This window comes from Myotis brandtii, unplaced genomic scaffold, assembly GCF_000412655.1.
Source record: "Myotis brandtii unplaced genomic scaffold, ASM41265v1 scaffold179, whole genome shotgun sequence".
Taxonomy (NCBI): Eukaryota; Metazoa; Chordata; class Mammalia; order Chiroptera; family Vespertilionidae; genus Myotis; species Myotis brandtii.
Window position 1 is genome coordinate 6,482,382 of NW_005356635.1, and position 13,163 is coordinate 6,495,544.

The 13,163-nt window shown below is 40.2% G+C and overlaps 1 protein-coding gene across 7 annotated transcripts in view; it reads left to right on the top strand.

Annotated features, from left to right (window-relative positions):
- Positions 1 to 13,163, top strand: part of LOC102242845 (ceruloplasmin) — a 100,215-nt gene that overhangs the window by 20,846 nt on the left and 66,206 nt on the right. For all 7 annotated transcript variants that reach the window (XM_014537452.1, XM_014537453.1, XM_014537451.1 and 4 more), the window contains exons 5-9: positions 1,237 to 1,491; positions 2,990 to 3,161; positions 6,889 to 7,028; positions 8,120 to 8,272; positions 9,974 to 10,188. In XM_014537452.1, coding sequence (XP_014392938.1) covers positions 1,237 to 1,491; positions 2,990 to 3,161; positions 6,889 to 7,028; positions 8,120 to 8,272; positions 9,974 to 10,188 — 935 coding nt within the window. The remainder of the gene's footprint in view (positions 1 to 1,236; positions 1,492 to 2,989; positions 3,162 to 6,888; positions 7,029 to 8,119; positions 8,273 to 9,973; positions 10,189 to 13,163) is intronic.

Below are 13,163 nucleotides of genomic sequence, written 5' to 3' on the forward strand. Positions count from 1 at the left end.
ATCCTTATATTGTAAAGCATTGAACTATACTTAGGAAAATAGTTCTAAAAAGTATTTCTTCTACATTTACATTGTCCCTCCTCACTTTGCATCATTTTTTCTATATTTCAGTTCATTTTATTTCTTCTAGAAATGTTTTCTTTACTGCCTAGGCTTCTCTTTAATTCTCAGAGACCAAATTATGAGCTCAGAAAGATTTTCTGTCATTCAATTAGGATTTACATAAGAAATCAAATCCCTTAACACCAACTAGACCAATAAATTTTATATTTTGTTTGCTTGTGTTTTGCTTCTTCAAAATAAGCTTTACTAAGAAACTGAGAACACAAAAATAATTGTACCACCAAAACAGAAAACTTACTAAGAAAGTACAGATTTTGTTTCCAACATTTGCTTATTCTGGCTGGAAGATCCTCTTTCCATACTTTAATCCTGCCTCTGTTATGTGTCAACACAAACAAATGTTAGAAAAAAGTACTCAAAATTCTAGTCTGGAGAGGTACCTCAGTTGCAGCAGGTGCTTTCACGGTGCTTCCCAGAACCAATTTCCATTAATCTCTAGGACCACCCACTATGAACAGTGACCCTAAGTTTCTTCAAAGGGTCTCAGGCCATTCTGCTTCTAAACTTTTAGGTCGTTGTGGCTCTGGTCACTGCTCCCTAACTGCCTTCCCCTGTATTTCTTTTTTTCTTCTCCACATCTCTTCTCATCTTGTCCATTTCCTTTGGAATAAGAAACCAAAAGCTGATTAAACAAATTGCTTATTATAAAAGCAACTTATATGTATTGTAGAAAATTGTATCTGATAGTCAAAAAGAAATCATCCATACTATCACCAATAACACAATTAATGATCAATTACTAAATAACCATCAGTCTTTTTTTCTATTCACTGTATGTGTGTATGTTTCACATATATGCACACATTTGCATTTAGAAAGAAACACACATACATACCAAGGTGTATAGTCTATGACAAAAAAAGCAAATGGGCTTCACCTTCAGTGTTGGGTTCATCTGCTAATACTGTGTCGACAAGAATCCTGAGGCTGAATTCAGGTCCAAATTAAAGAGTGTTGTGATCAATTAGTAATGTCTGATGTGGGTATGAGAGAGGAATAGCAGCATATGTGCCAGGTCTTTTCTATTCCAAATTGATTTACTTCTGTAGAGGTAACTATCACTATCCCAGCGACCAGTGTCTATTAGTCTCAATCGCTACTCTTGACTTACAGCTGTGAATGGACATGCTTTTGGAAGTCTCCCAGGACTCTCCATGTGTGCCGAGGACAGAGTAAAATGGTATCTTTTTGGTATGGGTAATGAAGTTGATGTGCACGCAGCTTTCTTTCATGGCCAAACATTGACTAACAAGAACTACCGCGTTGATACAATCAATCTTTTTCCTGCCACCCTTGTTGATGCTTTTATGGTGGCCCAGAACCCTGGAGAATGGATGCTTAGCTGTCAGAATCTAAACCATCTGAAAGGTAGGACATCTTTACCTGAAATAAGCTGTCAGCTAAAAAAAGAAGTCATGTCTCAGTTACACTACTTAATGAGGTAATCATTAGGTATCAGAAACCAAAAGCTGAATATCCTTGCAATGATAGGAACTTTGAATTGGTAACTTAATTTTATTCCTATGATGGTATACAGCATCCTATATAATAAAAGCCTAATATGCTAAGTGTCTGGTCGCCTGGTCATCCATTCAACCAATCAAAGCATAATATGCTAATGATATGCTAAGGCTGCTCAACCACTCGCTATGATGTGCACTGACCACAAGGGGGAAGACAGTAGACCAGTCAACCAGTCGCTATGACGTGCACTAACCATCAGGGGGCAGATGCTCCGACTGGTAGGTTAGATTGCTGCTGGGGTCCAGCTGATCTGGATTGAGCGAGACTGGCTGGAGATGCCCTGGAGCCCTCCTGTGTCCCTCCCCAGCCCCGATCATGCACGAGTGGGGTCCCTTGACCCGGCCTGCGCCCTCTCGCAATCTGGGACCCCCTCAGGGGATGTCAGAGAACCAGTTCCAGCCCAATCCCGCAGGCCAGACCGAGGACCCCGACTGATGCATGAATTCGTGCACCAGGCCTCTAGTAATGTAATAAAAAAGACTGAAAGACTGGAACATTTATGAAATAATGAAATCTGAAAATATATTAATTTTGGAAAAGAACAATTGGCCCTGAAAATATAGTACTGCCCTAAAAGTATAATACTGTATATAGTTCCTCAGCTTTGAAAAATACACAATATTGTAAACACCATAATATTTCTATATTGTGCTGAAAATTAGCCTGTTTGTTTTTTACTTGGTTCTATCAAATATAGACAATTTTTTTTTTATTTGAGTCCAGCTACTTCTTGGTTTAACTTGATAAATTCCTTCCCCATCTTTTCATATGATGTGATAAAACATTCTTAGTTTTTGAAAAATATTAATTTGAAATATTCGTTTCCTGAAGAAAATTAGGTTTAATGTGGATCTTTGAGTATGTTACTTTGACCTTCAAACGTAATCTCACCTATCAAATGTGATCTTGGCAGCAGAAGGGCTAGTGTAACAGGTACAAAACCATTTGGTGTGAGAGAACAATAATTATAGATGGTCATTCTATTATACCTCCTCTACCTCACCCTACCTCTTAAAATATGGCAGAGACTCTCTTCTTCACTTATCTATTAATGTATCTTTTTTATCATTAAAAGACCTCCTATGTGAAAGCCCACAGAAACTAGCACCATATTTTTGAAAACACTACTGATTAATACCTATTCTCTACATAGTATAGTCTAAAAAATGGTCTTAATTTTCCATCAGTAATAACTTATTTATAACTGCTGTATAGTTTATAATATTGTTTCTAGATATCTATTTCTTCAGTTTCCACCTATTGCTTCACCAGCAGTGTTTACAAGGCAGCAGAGAGAGAAACATTGGATCCATTAACACATCTTTTCCTGTGTGGTTTTCAGCTGGTTTGCAGGCCTTTTTCCAAGTACAAGACTGTAACAAGCCTTCATCAGAGGGCAGTATCCTTGGGAAGCATGTTAGACACTACTACATTGCTGCTGAGGAAGTCATCTGGAACTATGCACCATCTGGCATAGACACCTTCACCAAAGAAAACTTAACAACACCTGGAAGGTAATTCAGAAAAAAAAAAAAAGACTAATATTTTAAAACTAGAAGCCTGGTGCACAAAATAGTGCATGGGTAGGGTCCCTAGGCCTAGCCAGCAATCAGGGCTGATCGGGGTCTACTGGCTGCCGACTGGGGCCTTTCTTCCAGCTGTCGACCGGGGCCTTCCTTCATTCCATGCCGCCCCCTGGTGGTCAGCACACGTCATAGGGAGTTGATCGAACTCCCAGTCTCCCGATCAAACTCCCGAGGGGACAATTTGCATATTAGGTTTTTATATATATAGATATGCCTCCCTCTGAAAAATATCATGAGCCTGGCCAGCATGGCTCAGTGGTTGAGCATTGACCTATGAACCAGGACATCATGGTTTGATTCCAGGTCAGGGCACATGCCCAGGTTTGGGCTTAATCCCCAGTGTGGGGTATGCAGAAGGCAGCCAATCATTGATGCTCTCTTATCATTGGTGTTTCTATCTCTTTCCCCCTCTCCCTTCCTCTATGATTAAAAAATCATAAAATGTTCATTCAACAGTTAAAATATTAATTGGTACTTGAAATTAAGTAACTAGACCACTCAATATGTATTAGGGTATTTGGGGTGAGTCCAAGTTTGAGAACTATGACTTTTGAGTCTTTCGAGTCCATGAAAAAAAGATGTTCAAAAGTTATCAAATTATTAACAAAATAATAAAAAAAACACTCAATAGCATAGCATTGTGCAATCCAGCAGTATTAAATACATTCACAGGTTGTACAATCATCAACACTACCCATTTCCAGAAATTTCTCATTATTCCAAAAAGAAACTTTATACCCATTAAATAATAATTCTCTAACACTAATATCTTCTATTCCACTTTTTGTCTTTATGAATTGGCCTATTTTAGGCACCTCATACAAGTGAAATCATACAATATTTGTCCCTTTGGTCTCGCTTATTTCACTTAGCATAATGTTTACAAGGTTCATACATTTTTAGTATGTATCAGAATTTCATTCCTCTTTAAGGCTGAATAATCTTCCATTGTACACATACCACATTTTATTTATTCATGTATGTTGATGAACAATTGGGTTGTTTGTTGTGCCTTTTGGCTATTGTGAATAATGCTGCCATGAACATTATAATACAAGTATCTGTTTAGGTTCCTGCTTTCAATTCTTTTGGATACACACCTGAAAGTGAAATTGCTGAGTCATATGGTAATTCTATTTTTAATTTTTTTAGAAACTGCCATACATTTTTGCACAGCAGTTGAAACACTGTATATTTCCACCAGCAACATACAAGGGTTCCAATTTCTCCACATCCTTGCCAACACTTATTTTCTGTGTTTTGTTTTGTTGTAATTAGCTATCCTAATGGGTGCAAAGTGGTAGCTCATGGTGGTTTTGATTTGCATTTCTCTTATGATTAGTGATATTGAACATCTTTTCATAAACTTGTTGGCCATATGAGGAAAAGTCTATTCAAGTTCTTGTTCATTTTTTTAATTGGATTGTTTTGTTGTTGAGTAATAGGAGTTCTTCATTTATTTTGGGTATTAAGCCATTATCAGATATATGCTTTGCAAATATTTTCTCCCATTCTGTAGGTTTTCTTGTCACTCTCTGCAGCATGTCCTTTGATACATGCAAGCTACTTTATGTGCATATCTGATGACTTACACAGCCTCCAAGTCATTCTTCCAGTCCCAGTTTTCCTTTCCTACTGTCTATTATGAACTTTCAAAAATATCAATGAGATATGCTACCTCCATGCTTCAAGTCTCTGCTCAAACACCACCTCTTCAGAGATGTTTTGTTTGCCATTCAACTACTTAGAAAGGTTAAGTAATTTACTCAACAACACACAAGCCAATAGCTGTGACTACTGAAGCAGAAATTTAAGACCCAGGCTACGCTGATATTTAGAGACACTGACTCTCAAAACTGCATCTCTAGCCCAAAGGCTTTTATAAATTTCAAATTTGCATTTCAAAGTGCTTAATGGTCGCCCCACTTGGATGAGGCTTCTCCAAATTAATATGTCCAAACCTGAACCCATGATCTTCTCCACATATCTGAGTTGCCACTTCTCCATGGATAGGATCACCATCCATCCATCAAGCCCCGAACCTGAACCCCATCCTGGACTCCCTCCCTCCTTCACTAATCCCTCCTTCTTTCATCACGTACTGTCTCATATCCTAAATATCTCTAAAAGCTGTCTATTTCTCTCCATCCTCTTTGACCAGACCCTGAATTCATCACTGCCTCTCACTGAGGTTTTGAATCTGTCTCCTGACAGGTCTCCCTACTGCAGTCTAATGCAGTCCAACACATTCTCCAGGCAGAAGCCCAAGGGATCCTGCTGAAACATGAATTCTAAATGCTTAAATCTTTCAAACCTTTCCCACTGGGATGGAGTACTGAAACCTTAATTAGTCCTTCCTGTCCATCCCTTATTCTCTGCTCCTCTGCCCTGCCCTGCCCAGCATGCTATGCTGCTGCCAAATTGTGGGGAGCATGCCATGCTCCATCTCTCCTCCGAGCCTTCCTACTGGCTATTTCCTATTTGTAAATGCCTGCCCCATACTCCCTACTATATACACTTCATCTTTTTAATTCTACTTCTTTTCTAGATAGTTTTAAAACATCACTTCCTTGGGAAGCCTTCGGGGCTCTTTCCACCACTGTCCCTAACTCCAGGAGAAATGCTCCACAATACCCCATGCTAAGTCCATGTTATTATACTGGTTGGTTCCTAGTTCTATCTTCCCTGCAGATGTCAGGTGCACAGAGAGACAGGTCCAGCTTGCTTATGGTATGTCATCAGCACATCGCAGTTCCTGGCAAGTGGCAGGTGTTTAATATATTTGTCAAATGAAAGAAGAGATGAATGGGGTTTTTTGTGAAGTCAAATTGCTGGGGCTTATCAGCAGACCCTGAGCAACAAATAAATGATTACTCTGACACACGTTTCTGTGAAAGAGAGGGCTAAGGGACTGCCTGGCTAGATAAACCAAACAGCCTCATTTGCCTGCCTCTTCAGGCTTTTATTGTAACAGCAGTTTGAACTAAAATTAACTTTTAGATACAATCAGTAGGGCAAGCATTCTTGGGAGGACACAGGCATCAGTAGTACCCTTTAAACATAAAGATTAAGCATAAAGATTCCAGTAAACACCCTAGGGTCCGCAGATACACAGACTTGTTTGGAAAGGTCAAGGAACAATTAGGGGTGGTTGCCTTCAGACTTTACAACCAAGTCTCTTGTACTTCCACTCAAATATCTTGCTAAGATTAAATTTCTTCATTTGTAAAATGGGAAGAATATTACAAACTTTGTTGCATTCCCATTTGAGTTTCAGATAATAAATAAAGCTGCATCTGGCTGGTGTTCATATGCAATAAGCAGTAGCTACTGTATTTTTAAAGATTTCATAATTTGTTTAAAATTTCGGTTTTTGATAATTTATTAACCATCGGCAATTGACATTGGCCCTCTTGAAATTTTTTTACTTCACTTGAAAAAGTGAAACTTCTTTGCCATGATTCTCCATTCCTATCTGATCATCCTTTCAGGAAGTGGCCTAGTCTTGTCTGCTCTGTTTCAGTATTTAGTAACTCATGGATAATAATTATCTCTAAGCACTGGTCAGATTTTTTCTCTTCAATTAGTATCCTGGGTGAATACCTGTTCTCTATTCTGCTTTCAACTCCAGCATTAAATGCTTTTCTTTTGGCAGTGCTTCAGAGATATTTTTTGAACATGGTCCTGCAAGAATTGGAGGCTCTTATAAAAAGCTGGTTTATCGTGAGTACACAGATGCCTCCTTCACAAATAGAAAGGAGAGAAGCCCTGAAGAGGAGCATCTTGGCATCCTGGGTGAGTCATGCAGAACATAAGCAAACATTCTGCTCTTGCCCTGGACTACACTAACCTCAGAAAGAAGGGGAAAAAACTAGGGATGTGGAAGAGCAATCATCAGTAAAATGCAACAGCTATTTTTTTTCCAAATATAAGTTACCAATAGTAAATCTTTATCATTAAAAACCATTCTGGCTCCAAATGATGATTTTTTTTTCTTCAAAGAGGTAAGGGGAATTGTGTGCTTAGGTCACATTGTTTAAATAGATATATTCCCTTAGAAATAAACTCCTAGCTACTAATGAGTCAGGCTGGGTTTGTCTTAGAGCCTTCTGTAGGCTGCCCTGAGGCGAAGCCCAAAGACTGGTTCTTGCTCAGTCACTGGGGTAGAATAGTAGAGTGGGTGGATTCAGACTGTCCTCACTCTTCACCTGTTAGGCAAATTACCTTTGAGAGTGCTCAATGTTCTGTGCCTGTTCCCTTTCCATAATATAGGAACAACAATAATAATAGTCCTTAGCTCATAAAGTTGTTGTAAGGATTAAATAAGTTAATTCACATAAACACTCAGGAAAGCACATAAGCAGCTCTAAATAAATGGTGTTTTAAATATCGCATAAAATATTTGTGCATTGTACATCTATGGTTTATTCTGTATTTGGTAATAAAATGAATTTTGGTGATGAAAAATTCACAGCAGTGTTAGTCTTCACATCCAAGATGATTGACTTTACCAGTTTGGGTGCTCAAGGTTTATAGCACTCCCCTGACTCTTGATAATAACACACATTTAGCCAACAGACTAGGCCAAGTAAAGCCTAGACACTCTGCATAGGTTTTTGTAGATGCATAAAGCTTGTGAACTGACTTGGATAAAAATAATAACAAATTTCAGGAACCTGAAACTGAATCAAAACACCCTGCTCATCTCTTTCTAGTCTTACCATATCAAATTGATAATGGTCTTTTAAAAACCAAGCTTTCTATTTGCTGCAGATAAGCATGTTTCTCACAGTGATTCTTGTCAAAGGACAAGCCAAAGAAAATAACCATCTTATATATTCTGTATGGTACATACCAAGGGATAATAATTCTCTCTTTGTCCCTAGGTCCTGTCATTTGGGCAGAGGTGGGAGACACCATCAGAGTCACCTTCCATAACAAAGGAGCATACCCCCTCAGTATTGAGCCAATTGGGATGAGAGTCAATAAGAACAATGAGGGCACGTATTACGCCTCCCATTACAACCCCCAGAATGGAAGTGAGTACAGCACTCTCTAACAATTGACCCCATTTAACAACCCACTCACCTCTGGAAAACTGTCCCATCAAAACTGAAGACAGGACTTCTGAGAAAATTGCCCAGATACCATCAGGAAGCAAGTACACCTCTGCTCCCACCAATTCCAGTTGGGTGATGAGACTTTGTCCATCCCTAACTGGACAATTATTGACAATGCTGACAGTAACTTATTTGGGTGATATCAATTATACATTTCTGGAGTACTATTTGGGTGATTTTTTAAAAGTTTTTGCAATTATAATAATATTAGATGATCATTTTAGAATATTTAAAAAATCTAAATAGTTCTATAGACAACCACTACTATATTTTTATATAATTCCTCTACACTTTCGTCTGTGTATATATAAGAAATATTTTAAACATGGTTGAGTTTGTAGTATATAAATATACTTATCACCATAATTTTATGCCCAGAATTTGTTCTTAGCATTATAAGTATTTTACAAATGTATTTTAGTTATACAAAATATTCCATGATATGGATGTATTTAGGTATTTTTATATGTCAAGCCTGACCAATAAAGACTAGTGGCTTTGCCACCACCTTCAGTGTGAGGGCAGGCAAGTTATTCTGTCTTTCTGGCCTCAGTTTCCTGAAGTGTAAAATTGGGAGGTATGAACAAGATCACCAACAAACTCTCTTTCAGTTATAAAATTATTTTTAGTTCAGTTCTGTTCAATAGAAAAGTCATTGATTGCCCCCTATTTCCAAGTGTTGTACTAGCTGATAGAAATATAGAATTAATGCTTGCCTTCAAGGAGGTTCTGATTGGGTGGGGGTAGAGGAATATACACAATGTAACATGAAAGGTGCCAGAGACTTTCTTAAGGAGCTGTGAGGGCACAAAGAGGGGCACTTAGTCTGTTCAAGCTGCTGTAACTAAATACCACAGAATGGGTGACTTATAAAGAAGAGAAATTTATTTCTCACAATTCTGGAGGTTGGAAGTCCAAGATCAGAGCATAGTTAGGTGAGAGCCCTCTTCTGGGCCTCAGACTTCTTACTGTGTCCTCACCTAGTGAAAGGGCTAAGGAGCTCTGTGGAGCCTCTTTTATAATGGCATTAATCCCCTTCAGGAGGGCTCCACTCTCATGACTTAATCACCTCCCAAAGGCCTCACCATCACATTGGACATTAGGGTTCCAGAATGTGAATTGGGGGTGAGGGTGGGGGTGGGAGTGGGGGGTTATAAACATTCTGATGGTAGCAGGCACCCATCTCAGACAGAGGTTTAGAGGAAGCTTCCTGGAGGAAATCACCTCATTGGGGACCTGACACAGGAGCACAAGTAGGATTTCATTCAAGTAGGATTCCATTCAACTTCATAAGGAGCTCAGAAGCAGATTATCCTAGAGTCCCAGTGGTCGGCAAACTCATTAGTCAACAGAGCCAAATATCAACAGTACAACGATTGAAATTTCTTTTGAGAGCCAAATTTTTTAAACTTAAACTATATAGGTAGGTACATTGTTATTAACTTAATTAGGGTACTCTTAAGGCTTAGGAAGAGACACACCCAAGGGGCCAAAGACCCGCATGTGGCTCGCGAGCCGCAGTTTGCCGACCACGGTCCTAGACTAAAACCAGTCTTCTTTGTGGCTCAAATCACCACATTAGAAAGTACACTTAACCTCCCAATGTGACCTTTCTCACAGGTGTGCCTCCTCCTTCAGCCTCCCATGTGGCATCCAAAGAAACTTTCACCTATGAATGGACTGTCCCTGAAGGAGTTGGACCCACTTACAAAGACCCCGTCTGTCTAGCTAAGATGTATTATTCTGCTGTAGATCCCACCAAAGATATATTCACTGGGCTTATTGGGCCAATGAAAATATGCAGGAAAGGAAGTTTACATGCAAATGGGAGACAGGTAAGTCCAATCAGGGAAAATGAAAATGATTTCCAAATCCCTTTGAGTTATCATTATTACAAGAAAAATTCTGAGTTTTCTAAACATAATGAAGATTCTACACGTGTTTGTCATAAATTTTTTCAGGCTTATAAGATCTGTAATTATGCAGAGATTCTCTGACTAAAATGAGTGCTACAAGATGAATTGTAAACAAAATTTCCTTGGAATCTAAGGTTTTTTATGATACAATTAGATTTACACTCACATAAAAAGCTACCGATTAATGGTAATAATAGGTCATTTAACATTCACTGAGGAAAATATTGTTTAAAATATTTTTTAGAACTGAGAAAATGACACTGACCTAGAAATAGGAAGACTTAACCCCATCATTGTTTTTTATATTGAAAATAAATATTTTAATATGAACCTTTAAAAGAGAAGAATGTCTTTAAAAATGCCTTCACTAGAATTATCACATCCTAAAATCATCATAATAATTCCTTAATATCATCAAATTTCCAATCAATGTTTACATTTCCTAATTGTCTTTTAAATTGTTTCAAGTTTGCTTGAATAAATACCTAAATAATTCACACATTATAATCAGTTTCTCGATTTTTTTGCATAGATTTTTTTGCAAGTCATTTATTCTATAGAAGTTTCCCATGTCTAGATTTTAGTAAATGCATTCCTGTGCTGTCATTTAACATGTTTCTCTTTCAATTTTCTATAAGTCAGTGACTAGATATGCAAACTTGATCAGATTCAGGTTAGGTATTTTTGTGTGTTAGTTTTTTTAGCAATACTACTTCATATGTAGTACTGGGTACTCTATCACGAAATAGATACTACATAATTTTCTCTCCATGTTATCAATCACCAATAACCATGTTATCTGCCACTGATAACCATTTCTTATTAGGTTCATAAACTAATCAGGTATTACACATTAGCAATATTCTGATCCCATCATTCTTTGTTTGCTTATTAGCTAGTACCTAAGCTAATAAAAGACAAACATGCAAATTGACCGTACCTTCGCTATGCCTTAAGCCATGCCCACCAGCCAATCAGAGCGACTATATACAAATTAACCCAATCAAGATGGCGGCCAGCAGCCACGGAGCTGAAGCAAGCAGGAGGCTTGGTTGCTCCAGTGATGGAGGAAGCCAAGCTTCCCGGCAGGCTCTGAGCTCCACTGAAGGCAACAAAGTTTCAATTATAGAAGATAAATAAACCCCAGATACCTGCTTTCAACCAGCCGTGGCCACAGCAGAGCTGGAAGCAGGAGCCGGCTCTGAGCTCCACTGAAGGCAACAAAGTTTCAATTATAGAAGGTAAATAAATCCCAGAATAAAAAAATAATAAAAAGGAGAGGCTGGGAGCTTCCGTCGCTGGGGGAATTGGCCAGCCTGAAAACGGCCCTCAGCGCCTCACCCAGACTGGCCAGGCACCCCAGTGGGGACCCCCACCCTGAAGGGGGTGTGACTAGCCTGAAAACACCCATAAGCCTCTCACCCAGGCTGGCCAGGCACCCAAGCAGGACTCCCACCCTGATCTAGGACACCCTTCAGGGCAAACCAGCCGGCTCCCACCTGTGCACCAGGCCTCTATCCTATATAGTAAAAGGGTAATATGCCTCCAAGCACTGGGATCAGCGGAGCCGCGAGGCCTCCCAAACCCGGGATCAGCGGAGCTGCGAGGCCTCTCGGCCTGGGATCAGTGGAGCCTCCCAGCCCCGGGATCAGCAGAACCACGAGGCCTCATGCCCCAGGATCAGCGGAGCCACGAGGCCTCCCAGCCCTGGGATCAGCGGAGCAGCGAGGCCTCCTGGCCCCTGGAGCAGCATGACAGTGGGCAGCGCCCAAAACCCCTGATCTCCCTGCAGCTCTGTGTGTGACAGGGGGCGGGGCCACAAAGTGATGTCTGACTGACAGCTTAGGCCCAATTCCCCAGGGAGCGGGCCTAAACCAGCAGGTGGTCATCCCGCAAGGGGTCCCAGACTGTGAGAGGGCACGGGCCAGGCTGAGGGAACCCCCGAGTGCACAAATTTTTGTGCACCGGGCCTCTAGTACTTCTATAAACAGAAACTTCCCTTAATGGACTATTTGCTTACCCTGAGATACATTATATAAGGAAGGAATGACAAATGCTTAATTCTTTCCCTTTAGTTACAAGTTTTGTTTTCAACTTAGTAATTTTCCTCTAGCATACTTCAAAAGTTCTTAACAGTTTCTTTTTAAGTACTATTGTGAACTTGTAGAGTTAAGCATATTTGCTGTGTTTCAATGCATTGCCATTATGCTTATAGATGCTACATACATCCTACTTACTCCACTGGAGGGAATTGCTCAGGTATACTCTCTCATTTTTACATGTAATTGGTAGTCTTTGAAGCTTCTTTCCTAGCAGAAAAAGCTATTTTAGATTTATATTACACATTTTCTGAACCTGGAATTTGCCATTTCTCCAAAGAGCCCTGGTTCTTTTGAGTAAGAAATTATTTTTAAAACAAGAATCTGGGCACTGGGACTGTGGGGGAGGGCTTATGGCTGTTAGGTTAATCATTATTATTATTATACTAGAGGCCTAGTGCACAAAAATTTGTGCACCTGGGGGAGGGGGTACCTCAGCCCGGCCTGTGCCCTCTCACAGTCTGAGACCCTTTGGGGGATGTCCACCTGCTGGCTTAGGCCCGCTACCCAGGGGATTGGGCCTAAGCTGGCAGTCAGACATCCCTCTGGCAGCCCGGCAGCCCTCAGAGGATGTCCACTTGCCAGCGGGGAGCAGGCCTAAGCTGCAGTCCGGACATCCTTAGCACTGCTGAGGAGGTGGGAGAGTCTCCTGCCACCACCGCTGTGCTGGCAGCCATCAGCCCGGCTTGTGGCTGAGCAGAGCTCCCCCTGTGGGAGCGCACTGACCACCAGGGGGCAGCTCCTGCACTGAGCATCTGCCCTCTGGTGGTCAGTGTGTGTCATAGTGACCAGTCA